Below are 24,260 nucleotides of genomic sequence, written 5' to 3' on the forward strand. Positions count from 1 at the left end.
TTTAACTCCTTAAATCTATTAACAATGAAAAATCAGAACATGCAGCGCAGGGAATGCTGTTTACATACGTCTGGTGAAAAGAGCGTCTCGGCAAGGTCGGAGAGGATAAGGACATAAGACAAGATTCCCCGCTCCCCATATAAAAAATAGTCTACAGCGAAAAAAAACAAGGACTGCATAAGTTATTTTTTTAAAAAAAATCTGTAAAACAACATAGCCAGGGATATTTTAAACACAATTATATAAACACCACATGACGTACTATTAAGAGAGAGCATGAAAAGGTTTGTTTCGGGGGAGGGTTTTGCAGAATTAAGAGCTTCCTGGCCAGATCCCTGGAATGTCTCTTCTGGAAACAGATGCCCGAGAAAAAAAAAATCACTGCCATGAACAGGAGGATTTGTGAGAGGTATTCCAGCAAAAACGGGGGAAGGACGGTGATGCAAAATGTTGGGAGGGACGAGCTGGGAAGCCACCTCGTTCAGCTCCCAGAGGAAGGCTCTAGCTCGTTCCAGAACTGAACTAAACAGCAATTAAGGAGGGAAATTAATTTTACATTTAATTTTACATCCCAGGCTGCTCCGTGCGGACGAACCCCCCCCCGAACCTCCCTACGGACACCCGGCTCCTGCCTGCCCGCGGAGCCGCCTCGATCCCCGGAGCTCCGGTTATGGCCACGCTCACGGCTCAGCCCGAACAGGGGTGGCAGGGCTGGCTGCACAGCCTGCTCCCGAGCCGCCCAACCCATCGTTTTCACGCAGGTGCTGAGCGCGGCGCTGGCTGGTGGCAGTGCAGGTCGCTGTCACCGTCACCCAGCAGGGCTCAGCCCCGGCTCGTGCCCCATGCCCCGACTCCTGCCAGCCGTGCCCGTCAGTAGGATTTCTGCGAAGAACCAAGCTTGGGTACACGGATCACGCCTTGCTCCCTGCTCACGAGGAGTGTTTGAGAGTATTAATATCACCGCCTGCCCGGTGCCTTACCCGGCTCGGTCATTCAGGCTACGATCCGATCTCTGCTCAACGTATTGCTATAGAAACGAGCTGACAGTGATATTAAAGCTATCAAACTTACGAGGGAACGCTTGACAGCACCATGTAAACTCTCCCGAAGCTGAAAAAATAAACTTTTGTCCTAAACATTTGGCGAAAACTGGGCTGGCAGTTGGTGGAAGTCCTGGATGCAGCCGCTGAACTTTACCCGGCCATGAGACACGTCTGACAGCAGAACTGCACAAACAGCTTCTTTTCGCAGAGCTTGTTTGATTTCACCATCTCACAGAAAGTCTTGTCAGCTGGCGAGGCGAGGAACAAGAGAAAATGAGAGCAGATTAACATTTTAAATAAACAAACATCGCACGTAACAGGCGGTGCGATTCGTTCCAGTGTTTGAGGAGAGAGGATCGCAAAGGAGTCGCTTCTTAAGGGCATCTTTCACGGGGGTTTAATGAAGGAATAAAGAAGCTTTGCAGAGAGTGGGAGAGTTAGCCCCGAGACTAAAACATAGCGAAGTACAAACACTTGGATGAGTTTGAGCAACAGGCAGACATCCAGCAGCTCTGCCAGCGTGCCCACCGCAGCCGTGCCCCGGGAAGCCAGCAGCTTCTGGCTTTACCCTACAAAGGGAATCCCCAGAAACCCTCATTTTTTGCAGCCGGGGGTTACGCCACGGGCACTTACCATTGGTGCAGGTCTCATTGGTTACACAGGAGCCGCCGAGGAGGCTGAAACCTTCCTTACACTTGATGCAGTTCCCGCTGGAGCCCTCACAGGCCGAGCAGTGGTCTTCGCACCTGGCGAGGAGACCCCACCGTGCTGAGCCGGCCACCCAAAACGGGGAAAACACCGAATCCTAAACTTCATCCCCCGTAAAACCAGCACGTGGGCTAGGGAAACCCTCGGGAGGCAGGGAGCGTGCTGCGAGACATCTCCCGGTGCTCCCACGTTGCTTTTGTCTTTCGCCCTCCCCTGGCACGTCAGCCCTAAGGAGGCTGCAGTGACTCCCACTCCGACACCAGGCAGCCAAATCGCTGCCCTGCGGCACCTCCGGCCCGGTGCTGGGCGCAGGAACGGGTTAACGCCATGGCTGCAGGGCAAGGACTCTGCTTGAGAGCTGGAATATTTGCCTAAATATCATCAACCTTCCTCCCACACCTCCCCAAGGAGCCTGGGGCCAGGGCTGAGCCCCTCCACGTAGCCCAAAGACACCTTGGCCGGGTGGCTCTTATCAAGTAAAAAAATAAAGAGGAAGGAGCCAGCTCGGCGCTCCCCTGCCCTATGGATTTATTTCCCCATAAACAGCCCCAGCCACGAGCTGTTTTCATTAATTTTCATTTAATTTTGTATTTGTATTTGTATTTTCCCCTCGCACCCCATGGGAGGAGGCACCGTACCTCTTGCAGACCTTGCTGGGCAGCCCGTGGCTGTCGGCGGGGTAGAAGCCCTCCCGGCAGGCGGGGACGCAGCGCCAGTGGGGCACGGGGGTCTCGGGGGAGCAGGGGGTGCACTCTTCCTCGCCTGGCCCTGCGGATAAAACAAGATGCCGAGGGGGTCCTGCACCCTGCTTCCACCCCAGAAACCCAGCCAGCATCCTGCCCTGGGAGCCCTCTGCGGCTGGTTACGGGCTCGGCTGGGGACATCGCATTGAAATCCCTTCTCTATTTCCTCCAGCTGCTCCCAAGCAGGCACCAGTTTGGTTTTGCCACCCCGTGCAGGGCAATGCTTGGAAAAAGAAATGCAAAATTCGGCTGTGGAGGAGATGTGAGGTGCCAGTGTGTCGCGGCTGGGTGGCAGCGGCGGGGATGGAGGCGCTTTTATTAGAGCCTTCCGTGCACTGCACTTGAGAAATGGTTGTGTGGGAAAAGGAGACAGGAAAGGGCTCGAAAAAAAAAACCTGTGGTGAAGGATATTTACACTGCCTGGAATAAGAATTACAAAGGAAGTCATTTTCTTAAGGGATTGGGAGTCCGTCCCCTTCCACGCTTGCCAACGAGATCAATAAATATTTCGGGTTTAGCGCTAGGCAATTGCCCCTGTGTGACGAATGAGACTCACAGCGCTGCGCCTGAACTGTCCAGAGATCGCAGAGTCAGATCCACGATGATGTTGAGAGCAGACACAAGCATTAGCAATGGAAAATAATGGGACTTTCAAACGGCAAAAAAAGGCAAAATTCAAGCAAGCTGGGGCTGCGGGTGGGTGTCGGGAGGGCAGGGCCCCGGGGCCAGCGCACGTCGGGCACCTGACGTTTTCCAGCGCTGCCGAGCCATCCTCCATCCCTCCGAGAGGGTTTCACAGCCTCCCCCGCAACCTTACATTAAACCAAAGCACCTGGCTTCAGAGGGATCAGGAAATAAAGAACGGCTCTAATAAAAAGAGTAAAAACTCCCTAAAATCCTTTCCAACGGGAACACATCCCAGCACCTGCAGCGTGCGTGGGAGCCAGGGGAGCTGCTGAGCTCCGTCCCCGGGGCGTTTCCCCACGGACACGGTTATCCAGGGGGATGGAAGCAGGAAAAACAACGCAGCCCACAGCCTCTGAGCACGGTGATTTCTTCCCCACTCCCTCTCCAGCTTGGGGCCGCGATGCCCAAAGATTTGGGGGGTTTCGTGTGCAGGTGCTGGGGGTGAGGACGTACCCGTGCCGGTGGGGCAGCTCTCGCACCGCCGCGGCTCGCGGCTGAGGTACATGGTGGGCTGGCACTCCGGCACGCAGCTCTCTCCCGCCAGGCTGCCAGCAAAGCAGAAAGGACGTTTGCACCCACACCGCAGGCTCCAGGGACCTGAAGCAGCCCGTCCCCAGCTCTGCCTGCACCCCGGCTGCTCCCCGAGCAGGGCACCGTGGCCGTACCCCCGCTGGGTGCAACATTTCGGGGGGTGCGGGCAGATTCGCAGGGGTGCAGAGGGGATGCAGATACCAAACCTCACAGCATGCTGGTATTTTACCTGAACCCGTCTTTGCATGCAGTACATTTATCCGGCTCGCCGAGACATTTTTTACAGCTTTGATGGCATTTCAGACAGCGTTTCTGACCTTTCCGAAAAGAAAAAGGAAAGAACAACCGAAGAGCTGGTGAGGATGACACCTGGACAGGGATTTTCCACCGGTGCGCAGAGCTGCACAGCCCAGGGGCTGCTCCCCAGGGACAGGACGTGTGGTCCCCCAGCAAGCCCCCCCGTGCCACGAATTAATACGTTTTCCAAGCAGCTAGGATCATTAACATCAATTCCCTCTAATTAACAGCTCTGAGTGGCCACATTTTGCCCCCTCCATCCTCCGGGGCAGCAGGTCGGGGCTGTCCCAGAGCCAGCACAGGGCAGCGGAGGGGATTTCTCCTCCTGCAAACAGCGTGAGCACACCTCGGTGATTTCACAAGCGATTTACGAGCGCCCTTACGTTCCTCGGCGTAGAAGCCGGGCGGGCAGAGGGGCAGGCAGGCGCCCATCTCGGGGTGGTGGTAGAGGCTCCTCTTGCACGCCGTGCACTGGCCGGGGCCCCTGCCCACGCAGCTCTCACAGCCCTTGTAGCACCGCCGGCACCTCCGCGCTGCCTTGTCACCGAAAAACCCCGTGGGGCATGAGCTGACGCACATCCTGGGGGGTAGAAGCGAGGCACTGCGAGCTCCGTGCTCTGCCCTTGACTTGGCGTTGAAGGTTTCCCATCACGGCCCCCCCCTGCACTCCCCGCATCCCGCACCCACACAGCCCAGAGAGCGGCGGATCCTTCCCGAAGTGCTGCATCCCCGTCCCTGCCTCGTTTCCTTCTTAAAATTTAGGTTGTCTTGGATGCCGTGCCTCTGAAATGGAGAGCTGGGGATTCTCCAGCCCCAGCTTCACTAAGACAATAACGAACTTCCCATCTCAGAAGTCACTTGACACCTCAGCTCTGTCCCCTGGGCTCCGACCAGCGACCCCAACGCAACTTCCCTTCCAGCTCCACGTCCCCCAAGCCACCCTACCCCTGGGGACAGAGCCCCCCGTGCCTCCCCCCATCTCCCCTCCATCCCCTCACTCCCTGCCCCGTGCAAACGCTCCGCAGCCCCTCACCTGCCGCTTTTCACGCTGCCCAGGCTGTAGTGGATGCAGTTCAGGCACTGGTCGGCGCTGGGGCCGTCGCAGCCCTGGTCACCGCACTCGGGGTGGCAGGGACCTGCGGGTGACACCAGCTCAGGCACGGGGACAGAGGCTGAGGGACCCCCGCGGGCTGGGAGGGCGCTGCCGGTCCCCTCCCCGGGCAGATGGACGCGGGGACGCATCTCATTGTGCACTCCAGGGTGGTGGGCAGAGGATTTTTTTGGGTTTGGGTTTGTTTTTTTCCTCCCCAGCCACCTCCGGCGCCAATTTGCGGTGGGAGCGCTGACAGGCTGCTTTTTTTTTTCCTCCACCTTCTAATTTCACCATCCTGCTGGCCACAGGCACCTCTCCTCCCTGCCGCCCGCCCCCCCAGCCCCCCCAGTTCATCCCAGTTTGCATTTTGGGGGGTACTTGGGGGCCACCCCGTGCCTCTTACCCGCGTACTCCTCCTCCTCCTCCGCCACCTCCACCTGGCTCTGCAGGAAGGCCGCCCTCGACGGCTCCATCTCCGAGGCCTCCAGCGTCCTCGCACGGGGCTGGGGGGCCCCCAGTGTGTTGTAGGGGTGCTCGGCTGTCCCGTAGAAAAGGAGGCTCCACTCCTTCAGCTTCCCTGCGGGGCACACGTGCTGTCACCTGGAGCTGCTACCCCTTCCCCAGCGCCTGCTCCGACCCACGCTTCGCTCCGAGCTCGGCACCACCCAAAGCACCGACCCCACACCCCCAAATTTTACCCCCGTTGTGATAAAATGCCATTTGTCTGACTTTAAATTTTCGCCTCCCAATTTCACAACCGAGTGCCTACGAAGGCCAGCTCCCCACCGGGCTGCTGCCAGCGGCAGAGGGGGAAGGTACCAGCCCCGGCCACGAGCATCTTCCCGTCCTTCCCTCCTGTTTCGTTATCACGGGGTGGCTTCGTGTGCTCCTTTTGGTTTCGTTCCGCACAGCCAGGTAGGGCACAGCCCTGGGGGCAGCGTGCAGCTCGCTCCCCTCGTGGGAGGGGATCAGAAATACCAGCTGAAAACTAAATCCGGGGGGCAAAGCAGCTCCGGGGGGCGTTTTGGTGCTGCTACGAGGAGTTCAAAAGGATTTCGGGCCGTGGCAGCAAACAGCAACGCCTTCCCGGGCAATTAACCCCCACGTGCCAGAGAGCAGCGTGGGTGAGGTTTTTAATTTACTGCTGGCTTTCTCTCAATGCCAAGGTGAATCTGCACGCCCCCACAAGGAGCACCAGCCCGAGGCGCGATGCTTCGCGCCCCGCTGCCCCCTTTCCTCGGGGCTGGATCCTGCCGGCTCAGCTCCTGGGGACACGGCGGGGCTGGGGACAGGCAGGGGGGGGGTCCAGCTGAGGACAGCCACCCCCTGCCCGCACGGTGGCAGCCCAAGGGGCATCGTCCCCTCGCAGTGCTGTTGCACGAGCAGCCCACGCTGCAGATGTTCCAGCAGCAAAGCAAAACAAACAAACAAAAATTACAGCTCTCGGCTTTCCTCCTTCTGACTCGGTACGGTTTAATTTTGGAAACCTCGCTCCGCGGATTGCAGTAAATTCACCGGAGGGAGGGGGGACAGACCTGCTGCTGGCTCGGCCCAGCCTTTGCACAACAGCGTTTGGGGTTTTATGCCCGCTCTTGGGAGCCCCCCCTGGGGTTTGATGCCCTTACCTTGCGCGGCGGGGCTGCGCACCTGGGACGGCGTGTCCTGGATCTCCAGCGTCCACTCCCCCGCCGCCCTCTCCCCCCAGCAGTGCACCGTCATGAACTCCCAGCCCTTGAAGCCCTCGTTGGAGTGGTCGAAAACCCTGCAAGGAGCAGCACGAACACCGTAGTCAATCGGGAGAGGCAGGTGTTGAATTCAGGACACATCAAAACATCCCTGCACACTCCCACGGACCCCCCTGCAGCCACACCGTGCGCTCCCCACCTCCCCAAAAAAAACCCCATGCAGGCTCCCTTGGCTGCTCTCACCTCCTGGCCAGCAGCTGCGACCTGGTCCCCGCTGGCGAGATGAGGCTGATCTGCAGGTCCCCGCGGCGTGGGTGGGCGATGCTGAGCCTCACCACCACGTGCTCCAGGTACTGCACGTGCTGCTCGCGCTGCTCGCTGCAGGCGCTGCTCAGGGTGCTGGCGCGCAGCACGTGGTCGGGGCGGATGTACCTGCCGGGGGCAATTGTCATCAGTAAACCCTGATGCAACCCCCCCCCAGCACTCAAAAACACCAGGCACAAAGGTGATGGCTGCTCCTCGCTCATAACAACCCCTCTGTAATCCCACCGAAGGAAGCCGGGAACCCAAAAACCATCAACCCTGGCTAGGGATGGCTGGAGCGAGGGGTTAACGCTCACGTTAAGCAGAGGACTAATGAATGAGACCAAATTTGGGGTTATTTCCTTCGGCTCCTTCTTAACACCGTGTTCCCATCAGCAGACGCCCAGTTGTGTTTCAGCCTGGTCTCCCACTGCTTCGTGGCAAACCATCGCCTCCTCCAGCGCCTTACATCGGCCTCGCAGGGGGATCTGCCGAATCGCTCCCTGGTAGCGAGGTGCTTTTGAACTTCCTCTAAGATCCGTGCCTTATGGCTTGCGAGGGCGCTTTTTTATTGTAATTATCAGCGCAGCGCTCCTCTCCGGGTTGTAATTAGCGTCTGTATCAGATAAATAGTTTCGTGCACACACTTGGCTCCCGGTCCGTTCCTGCTTTGCATACTCGATGCTTTCCAAAGGAGCTGCGCTGCCCTGCTGAGCAGCTCACTGCAAGGCGAGGCAGTATCTGGTTCAAATGCCTGCCCCAAAGGGCCCCTATGATAATCGGGGGTCAGAGCCTGATCCCCCTGCCCCGGGAGGGGAAGCACAGAAAGGGAGGAATAAATCATCCCGCAGGACCTCCTGCCCGAGTGTCTCATCAGCACACAACACCAGCCAGACACCAGAAAAGAGGAGAAACATTTCTGGCCTATCCACAGGGCTCTCATTGACCCCGAATTCTATCCATGGGGCTCTCGTTGACCCCGAATTCACAGCCCCAGTTCTCCCAGTTTGAGGTGCCCACCACTCACTTGGGCACCCTGTCCAGGCTTCCCACGCAGACGTGCTGGGGGGGCACCGTCTTCCACTTCTTGGCTTCCACCACAATAGCTTCTGCATCCACCAGCCCGAAGCCATATAGATGGCTAACTGGAAAGAGAGAAGGCTCAGAAAAAACCCACCGCTCTGCCCGACAGATCCTCCTGGAGGATCCTCCCACCAGCCGGGGCAGGAGGTGCTCCAACACTTGGAGCTCCTCGACCTGCCCGGCTTACACCCCCAAAAATGCCCCGGTGCCAGGAAAACACCAGGAGCAGCCCACGGTGGGATGCTGCTTGCCAAAAGGGACGACGAGCGCTCACCTTTATGCCCCGCTCCGTTGGTCTTCCAGTCGGCCGCCCGCAGGTGCACCGGCCGCGAGGTCCTGACCAGCAGGTGCTGGACGTCCCTCCAGGTGAGCAGGGGGCTGCAAGGAGACGGGGTCACGGCACGGCAGGAGGGACCCCAATCGGGTTAAAAAAGGGTCTTTGCTGCTCATGTAGAGCACGCAGGGGTTATTTCCATGCTCGTCCCCTGCCTGGGGGATGGCCAAGGCTTGGGGTGCCCAAAAAGAGGGGGAGCACCCCAGGGATGTTGCATGCACGGGTGCTGCTGGGATTTCTTCCTGGCAGAGGGTATTTAGCTCTCAGACTAAATAAATATATGTTATATATAAATACAGACACATTCATGTGTATATACATGTATAAATCCCAAAGGTTTTCCCCAATTCCTGCAGGAACGAAGCACAGCAATGACACAAGCTGATACAAACCCTTCCCTTCTAGGAATAACGGCAAAAAGTGCTAAAAAAAAAAACCAACTGGGTTGCACATTTAACATAAAAGTGGAACCCGAAGCATTTCCAAAAAACCCTCAGGCAGGGTTCACGTGTGTTCGTGGTGCTGGGCGCTTTTGGGATCACCCAGACCCCAACCCAGGGATATTTGTGAAGAATTTTCCATGCTTCCCTGACAGTCATCTCGAGCGGTGATTGATGCCGCTCTCAAACAGCGTTTAGGAAAACAAAATTCAATTTATTCCTGCTCATCATAACGGGGCCCGCAGTCTGAGCGCCTGGCTGCCAGCGGTTTCGGAGCACCAAGCGAAAAGCCCGACTTCTCTCCCAAAGCCCAGCTCCCCTCCGGATGGGAACGAGCGGAGAATTAGCTCAACAGAACACCCGCGGGAAGGCCAGCTGCGAAACCACAGCCCTGCACCAAACCCGGCCCCAAAGGAGCAAATCACAGCAACTTTGCCCTGCTTTGAGCCACCTCGGAGGAAAAAAAACACCATTTTTTGACCTATTTTGACCACCAGGCACTAAACTGGGGACTATCCCTCCCCGGAAGGTGCGGCGAGGTGACTTACTTGGCTTCCAAAGCCAAGGCGATGATGCCAGCCACCATGGGAGCGGACACGGAGGTGCCGGTGTGGCCGTCGGTGCAGCGGTGCCGGAGGTCCGTGGTGACCTGCGGAGAGAGGAGCTGCAGCCCCGGGGCGCCCGAGGTGCTCCCGGCGCCGACCCCAAAGCTCGAGGTTTGCTCACGGTGCTGCTCGCGGGGAGCCCCAGTGCGGACACCGAACCCTCGCCGCACCGTCAGCCCAAAAAAGGGTCTGCAGACACAGCTGGCACGTGAAAAAAACCCCGTACTTGTATTTTCCTTTGCTGAAAGGTGCAAAAACCATTTGAAAGGCAAAAAAAAGTCAATTTTGCTGTGGAGAAGTTGGGGTGGGAGCGGAGCTGGCAGCAATACGCGCCCACGGGCTGGGGTTGAGCCACGCCAAATCAAACGCTGTCCTTAAAAGCTCCAGCTCCTCGCATCAGGCAAGAATGCCCATTTGCATGGGGGGAAAAAAAATACAAAAGAAAGCCATTTCCAGCTCTTCGGTTTCAGGAAGGAGCAGGGTGCTTGAGCTCAGAAAGCGGAGGTGGGCAGAAACGCCCAGTTGGTTATGTTTTTTTTAGAGGCTGCTGGGTTTTGGGTTAACCTGGTGATTTTTGGAGGGGACGTGGCACCCGGTTCCTGACCGAGCTGCTCTCCAAAAGTGCTGCTGCTCGGTGCGCCCTCCTGCAGAACGACTTTGGCTGGGTCTGCTGCATCCTGCCAACCACCTCCATCCCCCTTCTTTATTCTCTGTCTCGAGCTAAAATCCTCCAAATTCTCCCTTTTCTTTTTTCTTAACAGCAGGAAAAGCGAGCGCAGACTTTGGGGGCCAGGTGAATATTTCCATTTTTCCGGGGGGGGGAAGCTCAGATTTCCAAGCTCTTCCCAAGCACGAAACAACCGCAGCTGCTGCACTGAGCAGTTCCACTCTCACCAAAAAAAAAAAAAAAAAAAAAAAAGAAAACCTAAGAAAAATCCCAAACCCAAGCAAAACCCACCCGCCCCATCCCAGCAGCAGCCAGTGGGCTAAAACTCACGATTTTCCGCTCGTAAAAGGCCCCGCTGCTGTAGGTGGTGGCCAGGGTGGAGGCGCACTCCTCCAGGTACCAGGGCTTGTAGCCGTTCTCGGTGGTGCTGCTGATGGAGATGGTGTAGATGCTGTTGGTGTAGCCGTCGCAGGAGCAGTAGTCGCCCTCCCGGCCGCCGTTTCCCGACGCCCAGACAAAAATGGAGCCCAGGCCCCTGCGACCCTGCGGGCAGAGAGGGGAAGGGGTGAGGGGAGATGAGGTTTGGGTGGGATGAATGCGGGGACGGCGGCGGGGTGCAGCCCCCGGGGTTTGGGGCAGGACTGGGGGGCTGGCGAAGAGGGTAGAAGGATGGGGCCAGGATGAAGGTACCCGTTTTAAAGGGGTTTTTCCCCCTGTGCGAGAGCAGCCGGGTCACCCCATCCCGTACGTCCAGGAGGAACGTCAGGAACCCCCCCCCCAAGCCCCTCGCCTGCTTCTCTGCAGCCCTCAGAGCCCATCACGAACGCACCCACCGCCCACCCAAAGCACAAGAAAGCTTCCTGCGAGGTATCTTTTAGGATTTTTGTTGTTTTGCTCCTCCCCCAGCGCCTGGCAGGAACATCTGATGGAGCATCCCCACCGGGCACGCCTGCGGCAGCCCGGCGAGGGGATGGGGACGGGAGCGGCGGCGCAGACCTCCCCGGAGCCGGGAAAGTCCCGGGTGGGAACGGTAACGAGGGGCCCCTAACGAAGCCGGCGGTGCAGCACAGGGGGGCCCTGCTTGCTGCCCCTCGGGGCGCACAGAGCTGATGCTTTATGGCACATCCCAACGCTCGGGGACATCCCGGAGCACAGCGTGGGTACCGACGCCAACCGGCAGAGCCCGGACCCACAGCATATCCCGCTCCTTTTTGGTAAAATCCCCTTCCCCGAAATGGCTGCTTCCCTCTGCTGCCTCCGCAGAGGCCGGGAGCAGCCGGGGCGAGCCCCATCCTCCCCGGGGTGCTCGCCCGGGCAGGTCCGGCGCTCGCCTCCCTCCCACTGCTTGGCTCTGCCTCCGTGGAAAAAAATGCGAGGGCAGAGGAATTCGCTGGGGTTCGTGGTGTTCCTGAAGCACTCGGGGAGAGGGCTGCTTTGTTACCTGCTCCCCTCCTCGGGCACAGGCTCTGAGCTGCCCCTGGTGCTCGGGCTCGGCCCGGCTCCTGCCCTGCTTTACGCAGGTTTTCGCACACGCCGGGTATTTCCTAGCGAGGGGGGGGACTGAGCTGTGTGCGGGGCTGCAAGGAAAACAGCCACCACGAAGGAAACGATCGCACGGATCGATGGAAATGATGGAGAGCTGGCCGGGATCCCTGCTCCTGCTTTCTCGAGCCCCACGCGTGCGGCCGTGCGGCCGGACAAGCGGGACGGGCACACGGTGGCCACCAAGAGCAAGAAAGCCCCCGCCGGCTCACACCAACACCCAAACCCAGCAGCCTACGGGCAGCCGCGTGCCACGGGGCTTGCTACGGCATCGAGCAGCGTCGTGCTGGGGCATTTAACATCGGGCTCCAGCAGGGTGCACGCACGGGGCAGCCGAGAGCTCCCGTACAAGGGTGCCAGGGGCTTGACACTACCCCGGAGCCGTGGCCGTGTCCCCGGCAGGGCTGGCGACCCGGAGCCAGAAGGACAGAGCAAGGCACAGCTCTCGCAGGCAGACCATCCCCTAAACCACTGGAAATCCCTCCGTGACACAGGCCCAGGACCAAGCCGCCAGTGGGACACGGGTGTGCGGCGTCCCCTGCTCCTGCAGCGCTGCCAGGCTCCGGCAGCGCTTAATGAATGCCAGGATAAATAAAGCCTCATTAGCTCGGGAGCTAACGAGGTGTGGCTGGAGGAGCAAGAACTGCGAGGAGAAATCACCCCAGTGCAGCCCTGTCGCTAGCAGATAAAGGTTATTAAAGGTTTCCATTAAAAACTCGATTTTAAGGATTTATAACTCAATTACAGCCCTTGGCTTGGGCTGAAGGTTGCCACTGGCTGCCCCCGCCTTTCCTCGTTACTTACGGGGAGGCGGGGGGCAATTAAGGGCTGTGCATGCAGGATGGGGGTGCTGCAAACACGGGTGGCCCCATGGGGACAGGAGCTTTGGGAACCCAAAGCAGCTCGGTACCAGCTGGGAACACCAAGCTGGGGCGCGCTGCCCATCGCCAAATCCTGCTTCACCCCAAAACCAGGGCAGGGAGGGCTCGGGGTGGAGAGCAACGGGCACAGAGGGCACCCAGGGGCGCAGGACCCATCCTCATCCCGATCCTCCTCCCTTGCCCAACCCCTCCCCGCTGCCCTCAGCCTTGAAATCAAAGCAGATTTGGAGAAATCCTCCCGAAACGGCGGGTCCAGGCGGGGACCCCGCTGCCGCCGGCTCCCTCCCGCATGGAATAAATAATAATAATTTAAAAAAAAAAGCTCTGCAAAGCAGCCTGTTGGCTCTATTTACACGGCGTGAACTCCCAGGCACTTCAATGAATTCCTCTTCAGCCCGACCGCCCCGGCAGGAAGTCAAGTAAATAGTGGGAAAAACACTCCACCCCACCCAGAGATAACACGGGCAGCGTGTCGCAGGGGCAGGAGGAAACCCAGGAGGCAAAACCCGACCCCGAGCTGCCCCGAAACACGGGAGGAGCCCACCCCGTGCCCCCGCCACCCCACTTACGCACCGAGGGGCCGCTGAAGGGCTTTGCCCTGTGATTTTAGCCAATATTTGGCTTTAAAAAATAAAAAATGAAGAAGTGGAGGGCTTTGAGGATGACAATCTGTTTTCCCTGCACCCTCGCGAGCCAGCGCTGAGCCCACCCCTCCAGCCCCCGAGCCCTGGAGGACCCTGCAACAGCACCCGCTTCCCACCCTGGCCGCGAGACTCAATTTTGGGTGAAAAAAAGAAAAAAAAACACAGAAATGCTGCACGTGACCCCCCGGGAGAGGATAACGGGGAGCTGGGGAGGGCGGAGAGGGGGGTGACGGAGAGGCTGCGGGTGGGGGGCACCTCGCCGTGGGGGTTTCCCCACGGGATGCTCCGGCCACGTGCGGGGTCCCACCGCCACCGAGTCCCTCGGGGGACCGGGGAGCCACTGGGGTTGGGGTGATGGGGGCCGGGCAGGGGTCCCGCGGGGCAGGGGAGGAGTGCCAGCGCGGCTGGGCGCTGCGCGATCCACACCTTTTTAATGCCATGCTCAAAAGCCTGCTTGGCCAACAGACCGGGTCCATCAACTGTCTTCCCGTCATCATCGGGCCCCCAGCTCGCGCTGTAAATGTCAATGTAATCGGGTCTGATGCCAAGCGACTTCGCTTCGACAACATCTGTTACATCTCCATCTAACATACGAATGCCTAAAAGCACAAAAACATCAGACGTTAGGGGCTGGATGGCTCGTACGGAAAGGCGCAAGGATCGCAATCAAAGGCCCTGGGTGGCTCGGCGCGGCCCTGGCAGCTGACACCCGTGGCGGCGAGGGGCTGGGGAGCTGCTTTGGAAACTTGGCTCTTGCTTTCTGCCCCGCTGGCTTCGTCGCCAGCTGTGGTTTTTTTGGGGGGGGGGGGTGGTGGAAAAAAAAAATCGGTTCCCTCAGGGCTGGGCTGGCGGGAGGGAGATGCGCTGCCAGCCCCCAGCTCCCCGTGCTAAAGGCTTGTTTTCCCCTTTTTTCCCCTTTTAACTTAAGAACCCCGCTGTCCCTGGGTGATGGCGGTGTTTCATGGATGCTCGAGGCCCCCCAGTGCCATAGGAGGACCGGGAGCCCCACTTGTGCCCGTCCCCATGCCCCTACGGCTACCCAGACGGTGCCGGGAGGGAAACGGCCTCCGCCTGGGGCTGCTGCCCAGCCGTGGGAGCATCGCCCGCTCTCAGCCACCGCGGGAAAAGCCACCAAACGCTGCCTCTGTGCCCCGCGGGTACCTTGGGAATGGAAAAAGGGACGCAGGAGGTGCCGGTGGCTGCAAACCCTGGTGCTTTGTAGGACGAGCCTGGAGAGGAGTGGGACTGGCCGTGGAGGAGCTGCAAGTCCCCACGCTCTCCTCGCTGCCACGGGGGGTGTCACAAAGCCCCCGTTTCCCCCGGGATCCCCCTCCTCACCACGGGCACGGGGTGTCGGTGACCCCGGACGAGCTGTGCAGCCTCCCAGCTCTGCCAACTACACCAGGGGTCACCCAGCCACACAAAGTGCCTGTCCCAGGGCTTTGGTATCATCCCAGAGCCTTGTCATCGTCCCAGAGCCTTGCCACCGGCATCGGGGGCAGCCCCCCAGTCCGCCCCCCTCCCGCAGCACCGGGAAAGCCGGTGCCGGGAATTTCAGCTCCGCGTTTCGCCATCCGGGGAGACTCCGGTTTACACCAACCCCTTTTCCCCCTTCCACATGTGCTTTTCTTAACGAAAACAAACGCGGGCAGATGTGCTCACAGACACAGCTGCGCTCTGGACAACGGTCAGCTCCAAGGCATTTTTCTGACGCCGTCCCCAGCCGGCCAAAAACAAGCTTAAAAATGCAGGAGGGGGGGAGCGGAGCAGCTCCCGAGAACTCCCTTCCCTCGCCGTGTTCCCTTCCCTTTCCTCGCCGTGTGAACGAGAAAAGGCGAGGGGAAGAGGTGGAGAGCAGGGCCGGGTGCCGGCACCCAGTGCCAAAGCAGCCGCGGGACGGATGCCGGGTCCTGAGCACGCCCCGCCAGCCCCCAGAGCCCGCTCCTGCTCCACCCCGCAGGAAAATGCAGCCCGGAGGGAAAATCCAGCCCCGTCCCAGGGTAACAGAGGCCGGGAGCTAAACGGGCTGCTTTCCACGCAGACAGCGACAGCAGCCTCCGAAACAGGCGTCAAAGAGGGAGAGGAGAGGCGCAGGAGCCCTGCTTTGGGCACGCCGATGGATTTCGCCCACGGCGCACGAGGAAGCGACGCAGGAGCAGCGAGGGAAATGAGATGGGGTGGCATGGCCCGGGGGGGGGGTGGGGGTTGTTCGCCTGCACCCCGACCTCCAGCTGTGCCCTCAGCACGCACACGAGCCAAGGAAGGAAGCAAATTGAAACAGGACCCGTAGTAAAGGCGACGAGCAACTCGTCTCCACCGACTTCGCTGGGGAAATGGGAGCAGCCTTGGTGACCCTGCCAGCCCCCCCCCCCCCCGGTCGCCCTCCCCAGCACAGCTCCTTCCCTCGGGGCTTTCCCAGCACGGGGACCCCGCAGCCAGCCCCGCACAGGACCCGGCCCTACAGAGAGCAGCTGCCTGCATCGATGGGGTGCGAGGGACTGAAACCCCGGGTGCTTGGGTCCGGGATCCCAACACAGGGGGGGTTGCAGACCCCTTTGGCAAAGTCCCTCTCCTGCCGTAGCCTCGCCAGGACGATGAGATGAACTCCCCCCATACCTCTGCAGGCATTTTACTTTCCCCACAAAGGTGTGTTGGGGTCCCCAGACTGCTCCCAAGCGGCTCATTTACAGACACTGACCCCACGGACAAGCCGTTGCTGGAGCCACCATACAGAACCCCCGCCCCCCCCCCCCCCCAAAAAAAAAAGACTTTTGGGGCAAAGCCGCCCCCATCCTCGATCAGCCTCACGGCGAGGGCGCGACCCAAGCAGCAGGTTTCCACCCCAAAACACACGGAGCCAGCATCCCCCCCACCCAGGATGTGGTTGGGGACCCCCACCCTCCCCACCGCCCCCCCCCCCCCGGCTCCCTGCTCCCCCCGTTGGGATGTGCCCAAACGCACGACAAGCCACGTCGGTGCCGACATCACCGAGCACGAACCCTTCTCCCGGCAAAATCTGGAGGGGGGACAACATCCCACCACCCCCCTGCCCCTCCCCGGGAGCCCACCCCAAGGCAGGACCCCCCTGGGGGGGGGACACAAAGGGCAGGGAGCCGTGGGCAGTGCCAGCCTCACCTCCGATGCGCGCGTTGTAGGCGATGCCCACCACGCAGTACGAGTTGTTGGCCGCCGCCGCCACCTCCCCTGCGCAGCGCGTGCCGTGCCTGCGGGGACAAAAACCCCGTCAGCAGACGTCCCGTGGCCAAGGACACCCCCCCCGGCCACCCCCTTCCCTCCCAGCACCCAGCCCCAAGGACCGGGCAGTGGAAAAAAGCTCCCCAGGAGCTGCAGAGCCCAAACCCCCGGCGAGGGATGGGGATGGAGGAAATTGGCTCCTTGTGCTCTGTGCCCCAACGCAACTCGCTCCGGGCGTTGCCGTTTTGCATTTTTCCCTTTCCCACCTGCTGCCACGTCCCAGTCCTGCTTTAATCGAAGCCCAGAAGGTGCTTGAAAGCTGTGACATCAAAGCCACTGGGGCAGGGCTGGGCTCAGATCCGTATCACTTGGAGGAACTGCACGAGGCCGCATCCAAAATGATTTTCCGTGGTGTTTTTGGACCACAGGAGCCGATTCCGGGCGGCTGTTCGGTGGTCTCACCACGCTCGTTACCCCCAGCACAACCTCTTGTGCCTCTGCCACCCTGCCCGTGGGCTGGGACAGGATGGGACGGAACGGGGGCTCAGCAGGCTCACAACTATTAAGTATTAATTATTATTATTAACGTACTTGTTCTCGTTGCTGGCGTCGTAGCGCGGCGTCGGGTCGTGGTCGTTCCCATTGACGTCGTAGCTTGCAAGAGGGTCCTGAAAAAGGATTTGCCGTTAGGCTCTGCTGAATGGCTCGGCACAGCAGCCCCCACCCCGCTGGGGTTTCCCCAGTCCCCTGTTTTCCTTCTTAAAAACATCCCGAGCGGTTCCAAACCCTCATCCTCCAACCTCTCGCTGCGCAGGCTTACGGCCCGGCGTTGTCCCCGGGTGAAGCCCCAGCCCCACTCACGTAGTTCTGCAGCAGGTCGGGGTGGTTCCTCTCTATCCCGTCGTCGAGGATGGTGACCACCACGTTCCTGCCCGTGTAGCCCCGCTGCCAGGCGGCCAGGACGTTCATCTCCGACCTGCAGCGGCTGCTTCTGTCCCCGCAGTGCTAAGGGCAGGAACGCAGAGCATCAGCCTCCACGGGGCCGCCCCCACCCAGCTCAGAGCGCGTTTCATCGCCCCCCCCAAAGCGTTTTGACACCCCGCTGCCTTCCACGTAGCTCACAGATCTGTTACCACCTCACCCCGTCGACCAAACCCCCGGGGTTTGAGGCTTCAAACCGGCCCCCCCTCGGGGCTGGAAAGCCGGGGGGGGAGGCGAGGAGACGCTCACCAGGTACCACATGTTGGGCCACACCGGGTCGTTGAAGGGCAGCGCCTGCGGCTCGCCGCGGACGTGCCTCTTGACCCGCCGCTTCACCTCCTGCTGCTGCAGCCAGTCCACCTGCAGGGACACAGAGAGAGGCTTCGTTTTGGGAGGACACACGGCCAGGCGGGGCGAGCTCAGCTCCCCCGGGGGCTCCAGATCCCCCTCCCGGCTCAAAAACGCATCGCCCTCGAGCGCGAGCCTCGACTGTGCCGGCTGAGCGAAGCCTTTGAGCACGCGCTGGGGTCCCGCCGGGACAAACCGCGTGCTGCAGCACTTATTGAAGAAGAACATCTGCTCGGGGTGCTCGGCTTCGCCCTGGGCTCATCCTGCTCCCAGCTGCAGCGGCCGAATGGGGCAGCAAATACTGCCCGGGGGCTCCCGGCGGTGCCAAAATGCGCCCCGGGAGGGCATGGGGATGGCATGGGGGCACCCTGAGGTCTCCCGAGGTTAGAGGCACAGAGAAAAACCGAGGCTGGTTAGGAGCAGGTTATAAACCACACAACCTGGAGCAGAAGGGAAGGCTTTTCCATGGAGCCAACCTCTCCCCAAACCTTTTCCCCCTCCCCGTGGCTCGAGGCTTTTGGTGGCACCGGACGCCTTCGTGGGGACGGCTCTGCTCTTCGGACGAAGGTTTTGCAACAAGCGGAATAAAAACCCCAAAGGCAAGTTTTTTTTTTTTTGCGTGGTTTATTTCCACGGGAGCTGCCAGCTGAAGCAGCTTCTCCTCGCCTGGTTTATGGCTTCATGGCTGTGATCGACCGGGATCAAAGCGGTCGGGGGAGCGGTGCGTATCAAACCAGGCAATTTCCAGCCTAGAGCTTGGGTTTTAAACTCGTATATTCTCAAGGAAAATACGAAAACACATTGAAACAAACGAGAAGAAAACGTATTTCATATGAAAACGTGTTCCTGAGCGCCTCGGCTGCTGGTAGCACGCTGCTTTGTTTGTGCAGCGATGGATTTAAATACGGGAAGGGAAAATATAAACGCAACTTCACGGTCTGGTTTAAAGGAAGGTGGATTAAAGAGGGGAACGTGCCCAATTACATGGCTTTTCTCCTCAAAGCAGTGCTCCCAGGCCGTGTCACCCAGCCCTCGCATGCAGCACCTTCACCCCAAAGGCCCCGCATCCACCGCGCGAGCCAGGATGCGACCGAGAAGCCTGGCGTGGAGCAAATCTTTAATTTATTTTAATTCGCGGTCAAATTGGCAGCATTGACACCTCGATTTAGCCCCAAACCGATGCCGCTGGAGTGCGAAAACAAGCAGCGACAGCGGGAGGCGAGCGGGAAGGAGCCCGGGGCCAGCCCTGCCGCGGGTCCTGGGCTTGAGAAATTCCCAGCGGCTTCCCTCAGCCCTTGGCGGGGGGGAAGCTTCTCGGAAATGATAGGAGAAAAGAGCAAAGAGCGGCTTTTTGCTACAAGAAGTGGCCCAAGCTGTTACAACACAGTCCTGAGCCCGGGGTCTCGGCTCGCTGCTCCCTCCCAGCCCTGCTGCCCGACCCTAATTAGCGCTAACGAGGCACCCGAGGACCCAAGAGGAGGTGCAGGCGTCACGGAGCCAAACCCACGGCCCTGGCTGCGGACGGGGGCAGCTTTTGCACCGACCCCCCTTGCTTTTTAGGATTTCCGGGGGTGATGCAGCTCTACCACGTGTAAAAACCAAGCCACAAACCCCCTCACATCTCCAAATAAAAGTCAACAGCCTGGCTTGTTCAGCTGGAGATGGAGCACGACCAATGCAGACCCGGGGCACAGCAGATGCCTCCAGCACGCGCTCAGCACGGAGCCCAAAAAACAATGGCAGGGTTATGGGGTTTGCAGTGGGGCCTGCCAGCCCCTGGCGCTGCTTTTCTATTAGAACTTGGCGGTTTTTTGGGCCCCAGACACAGGCTGCAGCTCACGGCACGATGCAGCCGTGCTCCGTGCGGCTTCTCAGGGCTACGATCTGCCCCGAAACGCCTGGGTTTGCTGAATCCTTCCACCCCCCGCCACGCCGCTCGGCTGACACCGGCCCCACAGCGTCTGCAGCCCGCGTCACCCCCAAAAAGGGGCCTCCTGGGGGGGGGGGGGAATTTGTGTCCCCCTGGGGACCAGCATGGGGCTACACATTTTGTCACCGTCCTTCTGCCAGTGCCCGGCGGGGACACAGCCCCCACGCCACCAAGCCCTGTGGCGGAGCAAACCCCACGAAGGACGGGGCTGGAACAATAGCCCCCTCGAAGAGACGGGGCGAGGAACATCTGCAAACGATTTGAGCTCGCTGGGTCCTCGGGGCTTCTGCACGATTTGTTTCCAGCTCCGCTGCCCGAGACGCCGCGTTCCGTTGCGCCTCGCGGCGATTCGTATTTTGTCGTCATCGCGCCGTGCGCGCCAGCTCGGGGCCGTTCAGACGCCAGGACACCTCCGAAACACGCACGGGAAAGGGGGAAGAGATGGCGCACGCCAGGAGGGCCCGAACACCCGGCCAGGAGCAGGAGCTCCCTGCTCTAACGCGCAGGACCCATTGCCATCGCCGATGGGAAGCCATCGCTTGCTCCGATGCCTCCCCGAGGGGCTTTCGTGCCTGCACAGCCGCCTCCCCGGCCACCCCGGGGTGCCAGCCCCGAGGTTTTTTCCCCTCGGTGCCGCCCCAGCTCGCCCGTCCCGGTCCCCCATCGCTTTTGTCAGTCCAGCTGCAGCCCGAATCCCTTCGGGTCCTCGCTCTAGGAAAAAGCGAGGCGCGGTACGGCCGATGAGTTCACACATAGCAACCCTCGAGGCAGCAAGTGTTGTGGCAACTGGATCAACACCCCGAGCGGGCGGCAGCCTCGCTGTGCCGGGAGGGGTTTGTTTGTGTCCCCCCCCCTTTTCTTGCTCCCATCCTTCGGGCAGATGTTAGCGTTTAGTCCCTTCTGAGGATTTTTCACCGTCCACCCACACCCCCTTGTTACACGAGTCACCCCCGGCGTGCACGGGGCTGGGTTTCATGGGGTAACGCGCTGCCATCGCCCCGGGGTGACTGCGGGGTTTTACGGGGGTCCCCGGGAACCCCCCCACCCCGCCCCATACCTTGGGGTCCATGCGCAGGAAGGTGTGAGGCCCCCGGCTGCTCAGCGTCGAGCGCTTGAACGTCTTGCTGTGGTGGAAGTGGTAGTAGTTCTCCAAGCTCCCGATCTGTAGGAGAGATTTATTTCACCCGGGGAGGCGGGCACAAGGCTGACACCCGCTCTTCTCAGGTTTGGGACGCCCCTCGCTCCCCCAGTGCGACTTTTTGTCCTTATTTTTGGGGCAAAAGGGAAATTCTTCTGCGGGAAAATGCTGTGCCAGCCCGCCAAGCCAACCGGGGGGGGGTGTGAGGGCACGGGGATGGGGCTGACCCCAAAGCTGAGCTTGTCGGCACCAGTACACGTCACCCGGTCACTGTCCCCGTCCTTCTCCTTGCCACCAGGCTTGGGGACGTGCAGGGCTGTGCCAGGAGCCTGCAATGACGGAGGGTTTCCTCCCATCTCCTGGGGGTTGGAAATTGGTGCAAAAAGCAACAACAACAACAAAATCCCACCCCGCAGCAAGGAACGGTTGCAAAATAACCCCACTGCCAGCTCCCAGGGGGTTGTCACCACCCCTCCGGTGTCCTGTCTGTGTCCCCGAGAGCCACCCCGTGCCGGAGCTGGGCACCGGGGGGACTGGGGCAAGCTGTCCCCATGTCCCCAAACCCCGGGCAGAGCCAGGCAGACAGGGGCTGCTTCCACATTCGGCATCCTCGATACCCCCGGATTTGCCCGCGCTGAGTATTTCAGCTGCTGCCTCTCACACCTCCACTTCGCAGCCCCACGCCGTGCACCTGGGAAGGTGCAGGAGGAGTCTCAAAACTCCCCAGATTTTGGGGAAGCTCAAACCTCCCGGGACTTTGGGGAAAGGCTCGGGCGAGGCCACTCAGCCTCTTGCTCTTTTGGCCTGGGAATCCAGCCCCCGCTGCCCGCCTGGCTTAGCTCCAGCCTCGTTTTTATCCTCGTCCCTGCTCCCTCCGGTGCTCGTGGCAGCAGGACCACGACCTACAAACAGGCGTCAGCTGCAGGGATGCTCCTGTTCCCCCGCTCCTGTTCCCTCATTCTCGTGGGATTTATCGAAGGAAAAATGAAAACTTGTCAAGGGGGGGCGTGGGGGGACACTTTGTGGAGAGAAGGGAGGGAGGCTGGGCCAGGTGACCTCTGTGAGTGCCCTTCAACCTAAGCTAACCCAAGGAGAAAAGCTTAAAAACGGGATTTCCACCTTAAAAAGTGATGGAGAGGCGGATCCCTCCCGGCTCGCTGGATGAGCACGGGCACCCTCCAGCTCCCTCCTGGCAGCCCAGCACACCAAAGGCTTCAAAGTTACCTGGGGAAGGGAGGACGGGAGGCCCCTCCCGATGGGGATTACCCCAGGATTTTCATTCCTAACGCTAAGAAGAGATTCAGCCTCAAGGGAAGAGCTTCTCGGGAGCTGCAAACCACCGAGCTCAGCGCCAGAGCCGGGCAGGTCCTCGGGCACCTCGCCAGCCCAGCACATCCCCGGGGATCACAGCTGCTTGGGCACGGGGACGGATCCAGAGGGGGTCCCCTGCCTGCTCGTGCCACAGGGACTCGGTCTGTTCCCCCCCCAGGGACCCAGCTGCTGGCTCCTGCCCTCAGCAGTCCTCAAGTGGCTGTGGTTGGATTTGGAATGAGCCCACCGAGGGCCAGCACCCCCCAGACAGGGTAAATTCACAAAAACCCCAATTCCAGCCCCAAACAAGTCCTGCCATGGGCACCGACATCCCACACTGCGGGCAGGACTGCCGCACACGTCGGAAACCTTCATGACTTACCCTGCTGGACTCCAAACACGTTAAAAATGGGGCAAGTCCTTGCGTGGGGACAGGGATGGGGACAGGCTGTGCCCCCTGGGACGCAGACACCCGGCCCCTCGCAGCGCCCCGGGCCTGCCCCAGCTCGTCCCGGGAGATGGAGGCGAACAAAGGGCTGGGAGCGAGCAGGGGTGTGAGTGCTCCTGCTGCTGCCGGGCTGTTTGCTGCTCTTACATAAAAACCCAGCGAGCTCCGCACGCGACGTGTTCCCCCAGCACAACGTCACCGAGGGCTTAAGGACGTCTCGGGCACGGGGACACGCGGTGGGGACCTGGCTCTGGCACGGGGCAGAACCCAACGCGGGCACCTTGGGGCACGTGAAGCCTCGGGGAGCCCAGAACAACACCGAGGTGGCAATTCCCAGCTTGGAGGGGGGCTGCAGGGCAAGGTCCCCGTGGCAGTGGGGCTGGGGACGGAGAGCGGCCGGGGGGAAGCCCCAGAGGTGCTCGGGGGGAAGGCGCGAGCCAGGAACACCCTGATGCAACCGCAGAAATATTTCCCTTGGTCCGCAGCCTGCTGGGGCAGAGGGAGGGACACGGCCACGGGACACCGGCGTGCGGGGCCAGCAGATGCTCCTCCAGCAGGCGCAGACACGGCGAGACTCCGAAGCGGGGCTGGCGTTCGGCCGGTGGAAGCCGGGACAGGGGGACGCTCGCCCAAGGCCGAGCGGGGACAGACCCTGGGCAGCCCTTGGGGTTGCAGGGCCGCGCTCTCCCGGCCCCATGGTGGAGCAGTAATTAACACCGGGGCTCAACCGGTAATTAAAACCGGGGCTCTCCCAGTAATTAAAGCTGGGGACGAAGGCGAGGTAGGGGGATGGCGGGGGGGCACAGGGGGGTGCTGACCCCACTTGTGTGTCTCATAGCCTGCCTCCCCCCCCCTCACAGCAGCCCCTCACACTAATTACACGTCCCAGTAGGGCCGGGACAGGGAGGGGGGAAGAATTTACACCCCAGGGGACACCTTCAGCCGGGGGGGGGGCACCCAGCCGGCAGGGCAGCCCCCCACAGTCACAGCGGGGGGAGAAAAAAACCATTGCAAAAACCACCCCAAACCCACCCAGGACAGGGTGAGGGGGGAGGCAGCAGCACCCCCTCTTCCTCCCCCCCCCTCCCCCGCGTCCCGGAGCTCTCCCTCAGCCGGTGCAAAGTTTCCCAAACCCCTCGGGACCCCCCCCGGGACCCCCCTTACCTGCCCCAGGCTGCGGTACCCGTAGGCGGCGGCCAGGCGGGCGGCCTCGGCGGGGCCCCCCCGCACCCTGACGGCCCAGTGGTTGGTGTAGACGGGGCGGGGGGGCTCGGCCGCCACCCCCCGGCCGCCCAGGGCCAAAGCCAAGGCCAGGAGGCAGAGGAGAGAGGGGGGGGCGCTCCCCGGCGCTGAGGAAGAGGAGGAGGATGAGGAAGAGGAGGAGGAAGAGGAGGCAGCAGCGGGCATGGTGCGCGCCGCGGGGCCGAGCTGGGCGGAGCGGGGAGCGGCGGCTTTTAAAGCGGCCCCGGAGCCCGGCGGGGGCGGGGGGATGCTCCGGGAGGGTGGGGAGGGACCGGGGGGGGGGGCCCGGCCCAGGCGGCAGAGCGGGGAGCTGGGGGGGGGAGCTGGAGCCCCGCGGTCCCCCGTGGCTGGGGGTGTCTCTGGGGGTCCCCCCCGTCGGGG

General features: G+C 60.9%; 1 protein-coding gene across 1 annotated transcript; it reads right to left on the minus strand.

The window, feature by feature from the left end:
* PCSK6 (proprotein convertase subtilisin/kexin type 6) lies at positions 1–24,150 on the minus strand. Its single transcript, XM_035336165.1, has 22 exons — positions 24,004–24,150; positions 23,802–23,964; positions 20,798–20,902; positions 17,712–17,822; positions 17,343–17,486; positions 17,073–17,149; positions 16,422–16,510; positions 13,713–13,885; positions 10,550–10,762; positions 9,496–9,596; positions 8,448–8,551; positions 8,118–8,235; positions 7,031–7,219; positions 6,728–6,864; positions 5,506–5,679; positions 5,043–5,145; positions 4,393–4,589; positions 3,942–4,029; positions 3,635–3,726; positions 2,390–2,519; positions 1,677–1,789; positions 1–1,291 (listed from the first exon to the last, which is right to left on the minus strand). Exons 1-22 carry the CDS (start codon positions 24,042–24,044, stop codon positions 1,194–1,196), a joined length of 2,760 nt encoding a protein of 919 aa, XP_035192056.1. The 5' UTR covers positions 24,045–24,150; the 3' UTR covers positions 1–1,193.
* Positions 24,151–24,260: the final 110 nt, after the last annotated feature.

The sequence above is a fragment of the Oxyura jamaicensis genome, chromosome 10, assembly GCF_011077185.1.
Source record: "Oxyura jamaicensis isolate SHBP4307 breed ruddy duck chromosome 10, BPBGC_Ojam_1.0, whole genome shotgun sequence".
In the NCBI taxonomy this organism is placed as follows: domain Eukaryota; kingdom Metazoa; phylum Chordata; class Aves; order Anseriformes; family Anatidae; genus Oxyura; species Oxyura jamaicensis.